At 34.8% G+C, this 13055-nt stretch overlaps 2 protein-coding genes across 3 annotated transcripts; one reads left to right on the top strand and one right to left on the bottom strand.

Moving 5' to 3' along the window:
- The first annotated feature begins 2495 nt into the window (after nucleotides 1-2495).
- On the top strand, nucleotides 2496-5995 carry LOC142622636 (uncharacterized). Its single transcript, XM_075796154.1, has 3 exons — nucleotides 2496-2774; nucleotides 4498-4858; nucleotides 4990-5995. Exons 1-3 carry the CDS (start codon nucleotides 2703-2705, stop codon nucleotides 5814-5816), a joined length of 1260 nt encoding a protein of 419 aa, XP_075652269.1. The 5' UTR covers nucleotides 2496-2702; the 3' UTR covers nucleotides 5817-5995.
- Nucleotides 5996-6290: 295 nt separating this feature from the next.
- Nucleotides 6291-10592, bottom strand: LOC142622634 (protein kinase STUNTED-like). Of its 2 annotated transcripts, XM_075796150.1 has the most exons (10): nucleotides 10243-10569; nucleotides 10107-10147; nucleotides 9892-10010; nucleotides 9725-9816; nucleotides 8702-9652; nucleotides 8356-8604; nucleotides 8108-8268; nucleotides 7481-7708; nucleotides 7232-7381; nucleotides 6291-6835 (listed from the first exon to the last, which is right to left on the bottom strand). In XM_075796150.1, the coding sequence occupies exons 1-10, from the start codon at nucleotides 10406-10408 to the stop codon at nucleotides 6578-6580; spliced, it is 2415 nt and encodes an 804-aa protein (XP_075652265.1). In that variant the 5' UTR covers nucleotides 10409-10569; the 3' UTR covers nucleotides 6291-6577. The 2 variants fall into 2 exon arrangements, with proteins under 2 accessions (XP_075652265.1, XP_075652268.1); XM_075796153.1 differs by lacking the exon at nucleotides 6291-6835 and having other exon boundaries at nucleotides 7485-7708; nucleotides 10243-10592.
- Nucleotides 10593-13055: the final 2463 nt, after the last annotated feature.

Here is a 13055-nt window from a genome sequence, read left to right as displayed (position 1 = left end):
ACTACGGGTCGGCCCATACGCCGAGGATACGAGGATCCAGCCGAGGGTGAACTTCCCCTCGGACGGACACCGGAGAACCCGAGACTTCATGGTAAAGGTTAGGGAATGACACGGTTAAGACCAAGGGTTAAAAGGGGTGAACCCTTGAATGTCCTGGAAGCACCGATGTTGGAGAAATACCAAAGATAAAGGCTGCCACCTCCACATTAAAGACCCTGCACCTACCACCCTGGCCGCATTAATGGGGAAGTGACACCTGAACAGTGGAAGGGAAACTTCTGATTACTATTCAAAGGTACTGAGAAAAGAAATATCTAGGCTAAGGGGGAGTTGGGACAACACGTGTACAAAGTATCAAAAAGAGGAGTATTTAAGGAGCAACCTAGAACAGGAAGAGGGAGGCCTTTTTTGTAATCTAAAGGAAAAGAAAAAAGAGAAAGAGATAATATAAGAACGGCTCTCGGCTTGCGTCGAAGGTGTTGATTTACAATATTCCTTGTTGTTTTCAAGTGTTAGCAATCTTTGACTTGTCATTTAATCCTTAGTCACTTCTAACCTGGGTTTCAAGCCTACACTCTACAAATTCATATTGTTTAAGGCTCATTGGGCTTGAGCCCGTAACTGTTATTGGGGCCAGGTGCAATTGTGCGCTTACAATACCTCAATTTAATTTCAGACACATTCTTTTAAAATCTAGTTCAAATTCATGATTAGCAAAAATACAACGTAGTTTAGAGAACATATTTTGGGGCCAAGCTCAAATGTAAAATGTATTATTACTTAATATTTTACAAGCAATACATGAATTAGGGAAAAAATCCAACATTTTTATATAATTTGAGACATTAATTGGACTATTTTCATATACTTATATAACGCATTTTAAAACTTTTAATTCTAACAATATTGAGACAATCAATATCAAAATAAATATCATATATTAGATGGCCATGGTCTCTTTTGGCAATGTTGAACTTTAGTTATTAAACAATGGATTTCAAAAATAAATTTGCCTTGGGATTTCAAAAAAAAATTTGCCTCGAAAACTATTAACTATAATATTAATTTCGATAAAGAGAAATAGGAATGATACAATTTTTGGAAGATTTAAAATTTTTATATTCTTAAACTATTGAAAACATTGTAAAATGTAATAATAATATGTTGAACATCCGAAAAGGGTGTAATATTTAAAAAAATGATTTTTATTTATTAATTTTTGGGCCTTAATTAAAATTTTTATATCATAAGACAGATAGATAGACAAAACATTCTATTAGCCAATAAATTATGTTTTTTCCCCCTAAGTGAAAGACCCTAATTTTTTTAAAAATTACTTTTGTGCAATATTATAAGACAAAGATATATAGTATGCTATATTTTAGGGGACCTTATTCCGTTTGAGGGCCTTAGGCCATTGCCTAAATGTCCTAATGATTGAGTTGCTCGGTATGTAATATGGATGCTATTTGTTCATACTGATAGTAAAATGAAATGGACACCTCATCACAATGCATGGAGGAAGAACTTGTATCTAAATGATATGCAATACTAGAGCATTCGTATTAGTTCGTATAAAAATTTATGTCTATTGTGGCATACAAATCTTTTTTTTTTTTACATACTTATTTTTCAGAATACCCCACACCATATATAAATCTTGCAATATATTTCATTAAAATATAAAATTTCCTTGATTTTTGTAGTTGTTTTTCTTTTTTTACACATAACAATCATATCCATTATCGAGATATGTAAAGAAAGAATAAAAAACTAAATGCAAAATGAATAATGCTAGTGTAATTTTGTATGATTATGGTAAAAAAACATGTATTTTTACACAAATTTACATAATATGATGTAAGTGAATTTTAGGATTTGTTTTTGTTTTTTTGATTGATGAATTTTAGGATTGGTAGTTAAAATGTGATAATTTTTATATTATACAAGCACTTGTACAAGTGCTCTTACAAAGTATATAAAATTCAAACTTTAAAAGGATAAAATCGAAATGACCTAAAACTTCAAGTAAGAAATTGCAACTTAATCATTTTATATTTGGTGACAAAAATTGATTAACAAAATTTCCACAGACAAAATATAACAATCATGTGGTCTAAAAGAACCACGGTGGTCGTGTAGTGGAATGCAAGCATGAGTGACACGTGTTTTAAGGGTCCCACTTTTTTGTGTGGCTTATTTTGTTTGGGAAGATTTCACAACAACTGGGCCGCGGCCCACTCGATTTTCAACTTATTTAAGCACTCCATTCCCATTGGATCGTGAGAAAAACGCGACAGATTGGGCGTGGGTCGGTTATCACATTGCGTGTAGAGTTAGGAGTAAGAATCAAAATACCCAAAAAGGGCACACAACAAACTCACAAAAAAGTAGAAAACTAGGGGATTTCCACCAAGGGCATAATGGGAAATAGGAACCTACGTAGAAGTCGCTGAATCTGGCTCTATATAAGGGCCCCTCTATTCGCCCTAGAAAGAGTGTTACGCGTAAATCGTCTATTTCTTCATCTCTTGTTTGGGTGAGCCGCCTAGAGAGAGAGAGAGAGAAGCTTTCTCTTCCTTTTAGGGTTCCAGATCTCCTTCGATCTAAACACGATTAACGTTTAGATCGAGAAAAAAATCGAATCGATTTACCGCTCAAATCATTTGGGATTGATTGTTGTTGCGAAAAATTCGAATAAGATGTCTCGGTGTTACCCTTACCCACCACCAGGGTTTGTGAGGAACGAGGCGGTGTTTGTCGAATCGATTAAGGTTTGTTGAGCAAAATCTTGGTTTTGCGTTTATGCTCAACTACTGCTCTCTCTCTCTGATTGTTTTTGAAAAATTAGAAAAAAAAAAATTAAAAAAAAAAAATTAAAGATTTGTACGAATGTTTGATTTTGCGAAATCTGATCTTGAATCATGAGATTTGTGCTCATAGTTCTTTAATTTAGTGTTTTTTTAAGGAGTGTTTGGGTATAAGTATAAGGTGTTTTTTTGGATACTAGGAATTTTTAGGGTTAGGGTTTTGCTTAAGACAATAGAATTTAGGTTTATGATTTAACTGGGGTTTTTTGGGTCTTACAAGAAGTGGGGTTTGGAGGATTTGAGGAACAACAATGCTTTTGAGCTTGGATCTTTGGAGTTTGTACAAACAAATCTTGGTGTAGTTTTAGTTTTTAGTTGTATCCTGTCAGGTTCAATCTGAGGAGAGGAGACAAGACCAGAACCCATGTATATCTATACAGATAAGGTTAAGGAGAGAGTGTTATAAGGTGAAAGTAGGAATGAGATAGAGAAATATGTTGTCCTATGAAGGTTACCTTGTACGGATTGAAAGCGAGGAAGTCATTCGATGAATGAACAACCATTGTGAAGTAATTCGCGGAGTGAAGGAGTGTTTTGGATTGTCAGATATGATTACAGTTTGTTATGGTTGGAATTGGAGTTCTCAAGGGAAAGTAAACTTGATTGTTCATGAGTTAGTTTAAGAGAATATGAGGAATGGGACTCGATCCCATTGGGTAGATGAGTTAGTTCCTAAGAAAAGAGGGTGTACTTTAGCATTTGGCTTACCCATTCATTTGTTTGGTCTTATTACCATTTGATTAGTGCCTTGATGTGCATATCTTTCGGTCTTGAACATTTATTCATGCCTGTTTGTGTTTGGTGTTATTGTCATAGGGTTTTTATAAGAGGAAATTAAATTTTACTCTCATTGTGGTTGGATCTTAAAACATGAAATCTCTCTGAAGTTTGTTTTTAACACAAATCTCTACTTTCTCAGGTTATAAGGTCAGCATGTCTACTTTTTAACCAATCACATTAAATCATTTCACATGTATCTTCATATACATGTTACCATCCTGTGTAGCCAAGTGATGATGATGGTGATCATTGTGAAAACCCTGTGATTTTGGATAAACATTACACTGAACAGCTGCAATTAACATGTACAATGATCTGGTATTTTTTGATTGGTTAGGATGTGATGTGTAGTTTATATGTCGACTTTACACCTGAGATATTGTGTTACTAACTGAACTTTAGAGTGGTTTTATATCTTTTGACCTTACTATTTGGGATGTAAATGCATTTTCTGTATGATTAATGATTCGATTCCAAATAGTGTAGTTTATGTTGTATTGGTTCTGACCATGTCTTGAGGTGGGGGCTTGCATGACTTTGGTTTTGATTATATGCCTTTTGTCAACTACTGCCTGACAATATGGTTGAGTTCACTAGTAGTAGAAATATGATTTCTTGTTACCAAGTGTTGCATTTTCCAAATGAGAATGGTAGCCTTGAAGAATGGTACTCTATGGGTACTTATTAAGTACCTTGCTTGTGTGTTTTTGAAAATTAAAAAAAGAAGAATTTCTCATTTAGCACTGAAATGTAACCATTTCATTAGCTTGGCTGTGCTTGCCTCTTTTGGGTGTTCCTACTTCCTAGCCCTCTGTTTTTAAAATTGCTATTCTGGTGCTGTATATAGCTCCAAAATAAAACGGAGAAGGACAAAACAGAATCTAAGAAAGAGAAGAAGAGGGAGAAGAAGGAAAAAAGGAAAGCACGGAAAGAGAATGAGAAACTCTCTGATATTGGTGATGTCAAAACAACAATAAAGCTCAATGATAAGAAGTATGACCAATCGGTGCAAAGTAAAGCAGAGTCATGTGGTGGCAATCTTCAAAAGCGAATTGAAGATGAGGCTGAGCAACTGGAAAGAAGTGGCCTTACTGAAGAACATGGGCAGGCAGTCTGTTCTCCAAATGTTAGCTACTTATCAGACAGCACTCAGAAAAGCAACAAGAGGAAGAGGGAAACCTCACCATCTAGTGACATCTCCAGTCATGGTGAGTTTTAAGTTTATCCTGTCATCTGGGGATGCAACTGTTAGTTGGATTTCTCTAACTTCTGCACACAAAAAAAAGTCTTTAGCTCTTTGCATATGCTAAAATATCATTTCATTTTTTGATTCAAACAGGAACTATTCTTCGGTTACGGTTGCCTTTGAAAAAGCACAAAGAACTTGATGCATTGCGAAGCAACAAGCAGCTGTGCTCCACTTCTGGAAGGGTAGATTCTCCTGTTCAACAGAAGAATGGATCTACCCCTGCTCAACAGAAGAATGGAATTGTTGATGTACGGAGTCAAGAAAAGGACTGTGCTATTAATTCAACTAAAAATATACTTGCCGAGGAGCTTACTCATAGGCCAAAAAAGGTAGTGCCCGGCCCTGTGCCAATGAAGATTGAAACAAAACCAAAACCGAAACCAGAAAAAGTTGTGCCAAGAAAGATTGAAACAACACCAAACCCAGAAAAAGTAGTGCCTGACCCTGTACCAAAGAAGATTGAAACAAAACCAAAGCCAGAAAAAGTTGTGCCAAGGAAGATTGAAACAACGGCTGGCCCTGTGCCAATGAAGATTGAAAGAACACTAAACCCAGAAAAAGTAGTGCCCGGCCCTGTGCCAATGAAGATTGAAAGAACACCAAACCCAGAAAAAGAAGTGCCCTGCACAGTGCCAAGGAGGATTGAACTAACATCACATGAAAAAAAGATTCAGAGGAAGGAATCAGCGTATAAGACTTTATTTGAGAACTGGGTTCTGCCTCCGCCTCATTACCAGGGAGATGATTTTGGTGATGAAGATTGGCTCCTTGGGAAGAAGCAGGAAGATACAAATGGGTCTAAAAGATTGAAAGCTGGGAATGATGTCTCGAGTTGCAGATGTCCCACTTCGTGGCCACATGCCCATTACTTACCCGAGGCTGAAATACATGCGTTACCTTACACGGTTCCGTTTTGAATTTTTAAAATTTTTTTGGACACTTGCGGTTTGTACATAAAATTGTGTTGAGCAGTGAGCACTAGCCAGAAAATTTTGAGAATATGTACGGTGCTTAGTAGTTTTGCGAAGAGCACCTAAAGCACATTGTAATTTGTAAGCCCCATTGTTGAGGATTGGAAATTGGATCAAATTTTCAATTTGAACGAGTAAGTTACAGCCATTAATCTTCAATTATGAGTACATTTGTATCGTGCATCCAAAATGTCAAAATTTTGTCATCAGCGCAGGTCCTTAAATATTATTCAAACCAATGTTTAAATTAACAGATTAATGAATATACGTTTTAAATTATAGTAACTGGTCTATTTGCAATCTTCAATGATTCTCAAAAACAAAAAAGACTTGGCCTACCTCAATCTCTCTCTCTTGATTGTGGGGAACTCATCACAAAAACAAAATGCAGGGAAAGCTTTGTGATTAAAAAAACAAATGTAAGGAAAGCTTTGTGATAATAAATTGGACTGTACATGTATCCCGAAACTCTGCATCCTGCAAAATCCCTCTCAACTTCCCTGTGATACTAAACACCTCACTCAGCTTGCCAAGTAAAATACAATATTAACAAGAATACTCTCACTTTACACTAAACTTCAACCAGCAATGATATTTGCATAGTATAGGACCTTCCTTGTCTATACACAGTTAATGTGTGGTACTGAGATCTCCTCCATTTGTGAACTTCTAAGTTCCATGGCATCAATCATTGATGATGATGATGATCAGTCTTGCCGTTCTTTCAAGTAGTCCTTCAACATAAAGTGTCGGGTCTTTTCTGCACTACGTATAGATATATCACTACTGCTTAGTGAGCTGCTGTTGCTTTCTGTTTTAAGCAAAGTGGAGCCCATGTATTGTTGGTTGCAATAAAATTCTGGAAAAATGTCATCATCATCTTGATTTTCTATTTCTTTGAAATCAATAACATTGGAACTGAGACAATTATACGCATCCTTCTCTCCTGTTAATAGCTTTAGTATCTGGACCAGGGACCACACAAGTGTCAGCTAGTTAAATGCCAATCAAAATCAAAGAGAACCTCAACGAATTGAAACAGAACTTGAAGGTCAACATGTTTGCTACTAGCTTTAAAAGTACATTTGAAAAACAACCTTATAAGAAATCTTTTGAGGGAAAATAATCTCAATGTCCAAAGTAATGAGACAAAGCGTTGAAGTAACAGCAGAAGTAATGAAATTCAATTAGCCATTTGAAGTCAACAACATGGTGCTGATTGTCATCTCATCTTCATTTTGACAAAATTAGTATGAAATCGTATTGAGGGTTGTAACTTTAAGAAATAGTTACATGTGACTTCATTCTGACCCTCAAAAAAAAAAATCAATTCTAACAACCATATAATTGTATTTTAGTACCTGACTTATTTTTGGACGAAGCCGAGCTGATTGGCGAACACAGAGGCCTGCTGCCAAGAACATTCTATGCATCTGATCAACCTCGAAGTTCCCATTTAACTTTGGATCCAACAGTGCTTTAAGATCCTCACTCTCTAGTAATGGTTTTGCCTAGATGAATACAATTTGATTACACAACTATAGGAAAAAGAAAAAAAAAAAAAAACCCTAGTATGGATGAAAAACTATCAGCAATAGAAAAGTTCCTACCCACTTGACCAAACTCTTTTGTCCTTCCAGGGTCTCAGAACCGATTGGCTTTCTTCCTGATAACAGCTCAAGAAGAACCACACCAAAGGAGTATACATCTATCTTATCACTGACCCTTCCACGCATGAAATATTCTGGAGCAATATATCCAAAAGTCCCTACCACATCACTATGTATCACATGAGTTGAATCTGTGGGTCCCCATACAGCAAGCCCGAAATCAGATAACTGCATTCAAGAAATTAAATTAAACCTGCATCAGCAAGAATGTTGAACTTATAGACATCTCAGAAGCAACTAAGAAAACTATTCCAATGACTTTGTTAGTTGGATTGATGTATTTTAAACTCTACATTTATCAAAATTTGTGAAAATGTGAAATTGCTCCTAGTAGCTTTCTATTAAATACATCTTTTCTTCCTGAACTTGGACAGAGCTGAAAAGTCTACATAATTCTTGCGGCTTAGAGCAGGAATTTTTATAGAAATTACTTCCATAAAAAAGGATGGAAAATAATAAATGTGATCGACCCTGAAGTCTGTTGAGGATCTATAACTGATCTCAAAATTTTGGGACCAAGACTTGATTGTGGTTGTACTTTAAAGAACAATACGAATGAAATCATACCTGTGGCTGAAACTCATTGGACAGGAGAATGTTTGAAGATTTTATGTCTCTGTGAATAACTGGCCGAGAACATTCATTGTGCAGGTAATTTAGAGCCTCTGCAACCGCAACTGCCACTTTAAACCTCACTTCCCATGACAATACAGATCTGTTACTTTGACCTGCATTGCAGATTCAAAATGCACATAAGTGATTTTAACGGAACTTCTTAAGTGAAGCAAATTACCTAGCAAGTCATAGAAGATTACCATGTAAGTGTTCCTCTAAACTTCCTAAGGGAAAGAAGTCATAGACAGAGATAAGATAGCTATCTTCGACACACACACCAATAAGAGATGTAATGTGCTTGTGCTTTAATGTGGAGATGATATCCATTTCTGAGTAGAAGTCATTCCCAGCTTCCTTATATGATTTTAGTATCTTTACTGCCACTGTTCTGCCACTAGGAAGATATCCTTTGTAGACATTGCTACACCCTCCCTCTCCAATAATATTTTCTGTCAAAAAACAAAATATTTAGATAGGGAACCATGTTGAAACTATTTTTCCTCAACCAACAAAGCCTTATATGCCCAAGTGGAAAAAAGATTTAACCTGAGGAGAAATGAGAAGTTGCATTATTTAGCTCCTTGTGGCTGAACCACCTATAGCCAGATAAGTTTGTTCTAATGAGAAGCTCCAGCTCCTTGAGTAGCTTTCCTGATGCCGTTGAACCATTCTCACTATTGAAATCCCCAGAATAACTACTCTCTCTTTCAATAGGACTTTCTGTTTTATTAGAAACAAAACTAGTCTTTTTTTGTGGAGATACTGAAATTGATCGTTTAGGCAGGCTCATTAACCATTGAACAACAGACATTTTTCTAGCTTTAAAATCTCTAGAAGAATTTACATTTGCAGAAGCTGCAATCCGAAGAAGAGGCCAACCAGGCTTTGATTGTGGAGATTCTTTTATATGGACAGAAGCTGAACTTGAAGGAACTTCCATTTTGTTTTCACAAACAAGTCCAAAGTTCTCTTCTGTTCTTTTGCTACCGTGAACTGTTTCAAATTCAGAGCCCTGAATCAATTGGGGCCTAGTTCCTTCCTCATTCTCTCTTTCCTTATAGGAATAGTTGACAGCCTTTCTATCAAAAGACATATCGGTTTTATTTAAATGCAAACCAACCTGGTTCTGCAAACTTAAAGGCATGGATCGATGAGGTAGGTTCATTGCCCATTGAACTACAGACATCTTCCTAGCTTGAGATTTTCTCAGAGCTTTGTAACTCATGGGTACAATTTTCTTGAGAAGTGGCCAACCGAGTGTTGATTCTGGTAACTTCATTGGGAGAAGAGAATCTAAGCTCAAATTAGCTTCCTTCTTGTAATGATAATTAAGGCTAGAATTGCTGATTTTGAAGACCCCGTTTCCATCTCTTATTATGGAATCAGAGTTCCGAAATGCATGAGATTTAGCTTTTACAATTGCTGGTGCACCAGCATGTATTAAGGTAGCATGGCTTTCAATGAAATAAAATTCAGGCCTCATATCTGACTCCAAACCTGCAAAACTGAGAGAGTTCAGATCCTTTTTCATACAATCTAAGCAGTTTGTCATATGAATATAATTCAAACCTCTTGGTTGGTCAACAGAAGGCCTTTCAAACATAGTCTTTCCCCTGTGGACTGCCAGATTGGCGCAATATTTGGCATACGAAACCCAGCTCCTAAATACACAATGCACAGTTAGGAACAAAATTCACAATATACTTCAATGTTTGAGAGTTTAAAGCTCAACTTACAGGGAAGCACTTTCTCGTTTTATTCTCAAAATCACTGCCTTAGCCGCAGAGTGCTTTCTCACCCTCTTTAAAACGTTTTTAGATGAACTTTTTCGTGTTCTTGCACCATCGAAATTAATCTGAAATTCAAGTAGTGTTTGAATTTATGTATGTATTTTTCTTTTCAGAAAAAGAAGAAGAAGAAGAAGCATGACAAACTGACGAGAAAGCCAAACCTTTTTAGCTATATGAAAGCCTTTACAAAATTTCAGATGATCTAGAAAGTAGAGTGTTAGTTGTAGTAATTTCAAAAAAACAAAAACCTTACTCAGTTAATAAGCTTTTGGTGTAAGATAGATATGCAAATAATACCTGGGTCTAAAAGATCATAATTCACAACCAAATAGCGTGCTAGTTTTGCAGGTTGTACTAGTGCAGAGCTTAAACATTCAACACCATGGTTGTTCATTAAAATTCCAGATAAGAACTGCTTCTTTCTGTCCCGTTTTCTTGCTTTGTTTTTCTTCTTCATCATCATTTCTACTTTGATCAAACCCTTATTAATTTGTTGACTTCACAGTATTCTACGGGGGATGATAAGTAACCCCTTAAAATTTATACGTCACGATTCAAAAAACTATATGCTAATGCGCCTACCTCTACTGTTCCATTCATGAATTCGCTTTGAAAATAATACAAGGAAGAAAAGTTGCAATGGGAAGTGACATGTACAAAATTATAAACAAATCACAAGAAAGTTCTGTAAATCACTTAGAAGAAGAAAAAGCAAAAAAAAGAAAAAGAAGAAAACGATGTGGAAGATAGATTGTAGGCTACACGGATGTTGGTTTCCTTGGTTTGAATGTTTTTCAACTTTGCTAATTGGTAAAGTTTATTTCCTTAGTTTGAATATTTGACTGAGGAGTTCTAACTCACTAGATTACTTTCTTTTTAAATATTGAGTGGCCATCAAGCAGACGTTTGAGTACAACTAATTTTGGTGAAGTCAACGTTCTTCCAAGATGGCTAATAAATGGAGTCAATAAACGTGAAGAAATGTTTTGTGAGAAAATATTCAAATGGTCCCGAGGCAGATATACTTTTTATGAGCCAATAGTTGGTAACCATGTGGCAAAGCGCAAAGGTAATCAAGATATTTATTGAAGGTTAATTATTGTTGCAAAGAGCTAGATACAAACCGCCTCTAAACTTGTGTTTTAAAACATTATTTCAGTTATGATTGTAAAATGGAGAAGCACGGGTTTTAAAAATATGATATCACAATTTTAATTGAAATTTATGTAGTAGACAGTTAATATTGTGTGACAATTTTACTCTTAACTAGAAAGTTTTGTGTGCGATGCACAGATACTGTTGTATTGTCTTATGTAAATTTGTTTTTGAAAAATATTATACATATATTATAGCATATTTATTATAAAACTTTGTTAGTAATGAGTTCATTATAAAAAGTAACAATTATAAATTGCACACATATATCTATTATAATTATTTTGTTGAAGTAATGAATAATAATTAAAACAACTTAGAGTAATATTGTATAATAAAAGTTGATAAAAGCATATTAATTCATTCTATATTACTGATTTTATTATATGATGTAATAAAAAACTTCATTACGAAATCTTTTTTTTTCTTCAATCTTTGTTATTGCATTATGGTGATACTTGTTATCATCATTAGTTTTTCTATCTTCAATGTTTGAAGTTTAGTTCATCCATATTTGTTCAATTTTTGAGCTTTCATTATTATTTTTCCTTTTGTTGCATCATTTGTGTTAATCACTAATGAATTGGAATCGAGAGACTCTTGATTGGATCTTACAAAATTTGGACTGCGTCACTAAAATTTTTCTTAATATTTGCTTTTATATTAAATTTTAATAATATTATAATTTTTTGTAAATATTTTTATTTATTTTTTGTTAATTTTGGAATAGTGCAGCAAATAGCCTATTGAATATTTGACTGAGGAATACTATCTAACTCACCAAATTACTTTCTTTTTAAATATTGAGTGGCCATCAAGCAGACGTTTGAGTACAATAATTTTGGTGAAGTCAACGTTCTTCCAAGATGGCTAATAAATGGAGTCAATAAACGTGAAGAAATGTTGTGTGAGAAAATATTCAAATGGTCCCGAGGCAGACGTACTTTTTATGAGCTAATAGTTGGTAACCATGTGGCAAAGCGCAAAAGGTAATCAAGATATTTATTGAAGGTTAATTATTGTTGCATATAGCTACCGCCTCTAAACTCGTGTTTAAAACATAGTTTTAGTTATAATTGTAAAATGGTAAAACACGGGTTTTAAAAATATGATATCACAATTTTAATTAAAATTTATGTAGTAGACAGTTAACATTATGTGACAATTATTACTCTTAATGGATAGAGATGTTCATAAAAACTATACTACCACCTCTATGACAATCATGACTTGAATTGGTAGTGGTGATAAGTGATTTGTTTTGTTTTTGTATTTTAGGTCATGTTAACAGGTGCCTTCAAACAATTGTTAATAAATTATTTTAGAAAAGTTTTTAAACAACTTTTATGAGAAATTGATTGCTTTTTTTTTTCCCATAAAAACTTTCTAAAAATAGTTTACTAACATATATTCTGTCGGCATTCGTTAACTTTTTCCTTTATTTTTTTAATAATTGTAATCACCACCATCTGACATTGGCCTTTTGAGCTTTTCAAACCTTGTGATATGGTGACAATTCTTATTTCGGAGAAACTGTGACAATGCGATGTAAAAACCTCTTTGAAACCCAACCAGGCAACCACAAAGATGAGCATCCCATTCCCTGACCTTACTTTTATTAAAGATTGCCCTAAGTGGCAGCCTAAAAGGCAACCAATTTTTCACCTTGCCACAAATAATTAATAAATGAACATCAACAAACTAATCAGTTCGATTTGATTTAAGCACAACATGACTCACGAGTGATTCAGAACATTAAGAGGTTGTTCAAATGTTGATCTTCCAACCCCACACTTTCTCCCTTCTTAGATTTGGCCAATCAACCTTTGCCTAGCTTATTGGTGCAAATAAGTCGGAAGAAGTTTCATTTCAAGTCATGTGAGACTGACACACAATAAGAAGGAAATATATATATAACGACACACTATGAGACACATTCTCTCCTAAAGTCTACA

Source organism: Castanea sativa, chromosome 1 (genome assembly GCF_040712315.1).
Source record: "Castanea sativa cultivar Marrone di Chiusa Pesio chromosome 1, ASM4071231v1".
In the NCBI taxonomy this organism is placed as follows: domain Eukaryota; kingdom Viridiplantae; phylum Streptophyta; class Magnoliopsida; order Fagales; family Fagaceae; genus Castanea; species Castanea sativa.
This window is presented reverse-complemented; position numbering and strand designations above follow the sequence as displayed.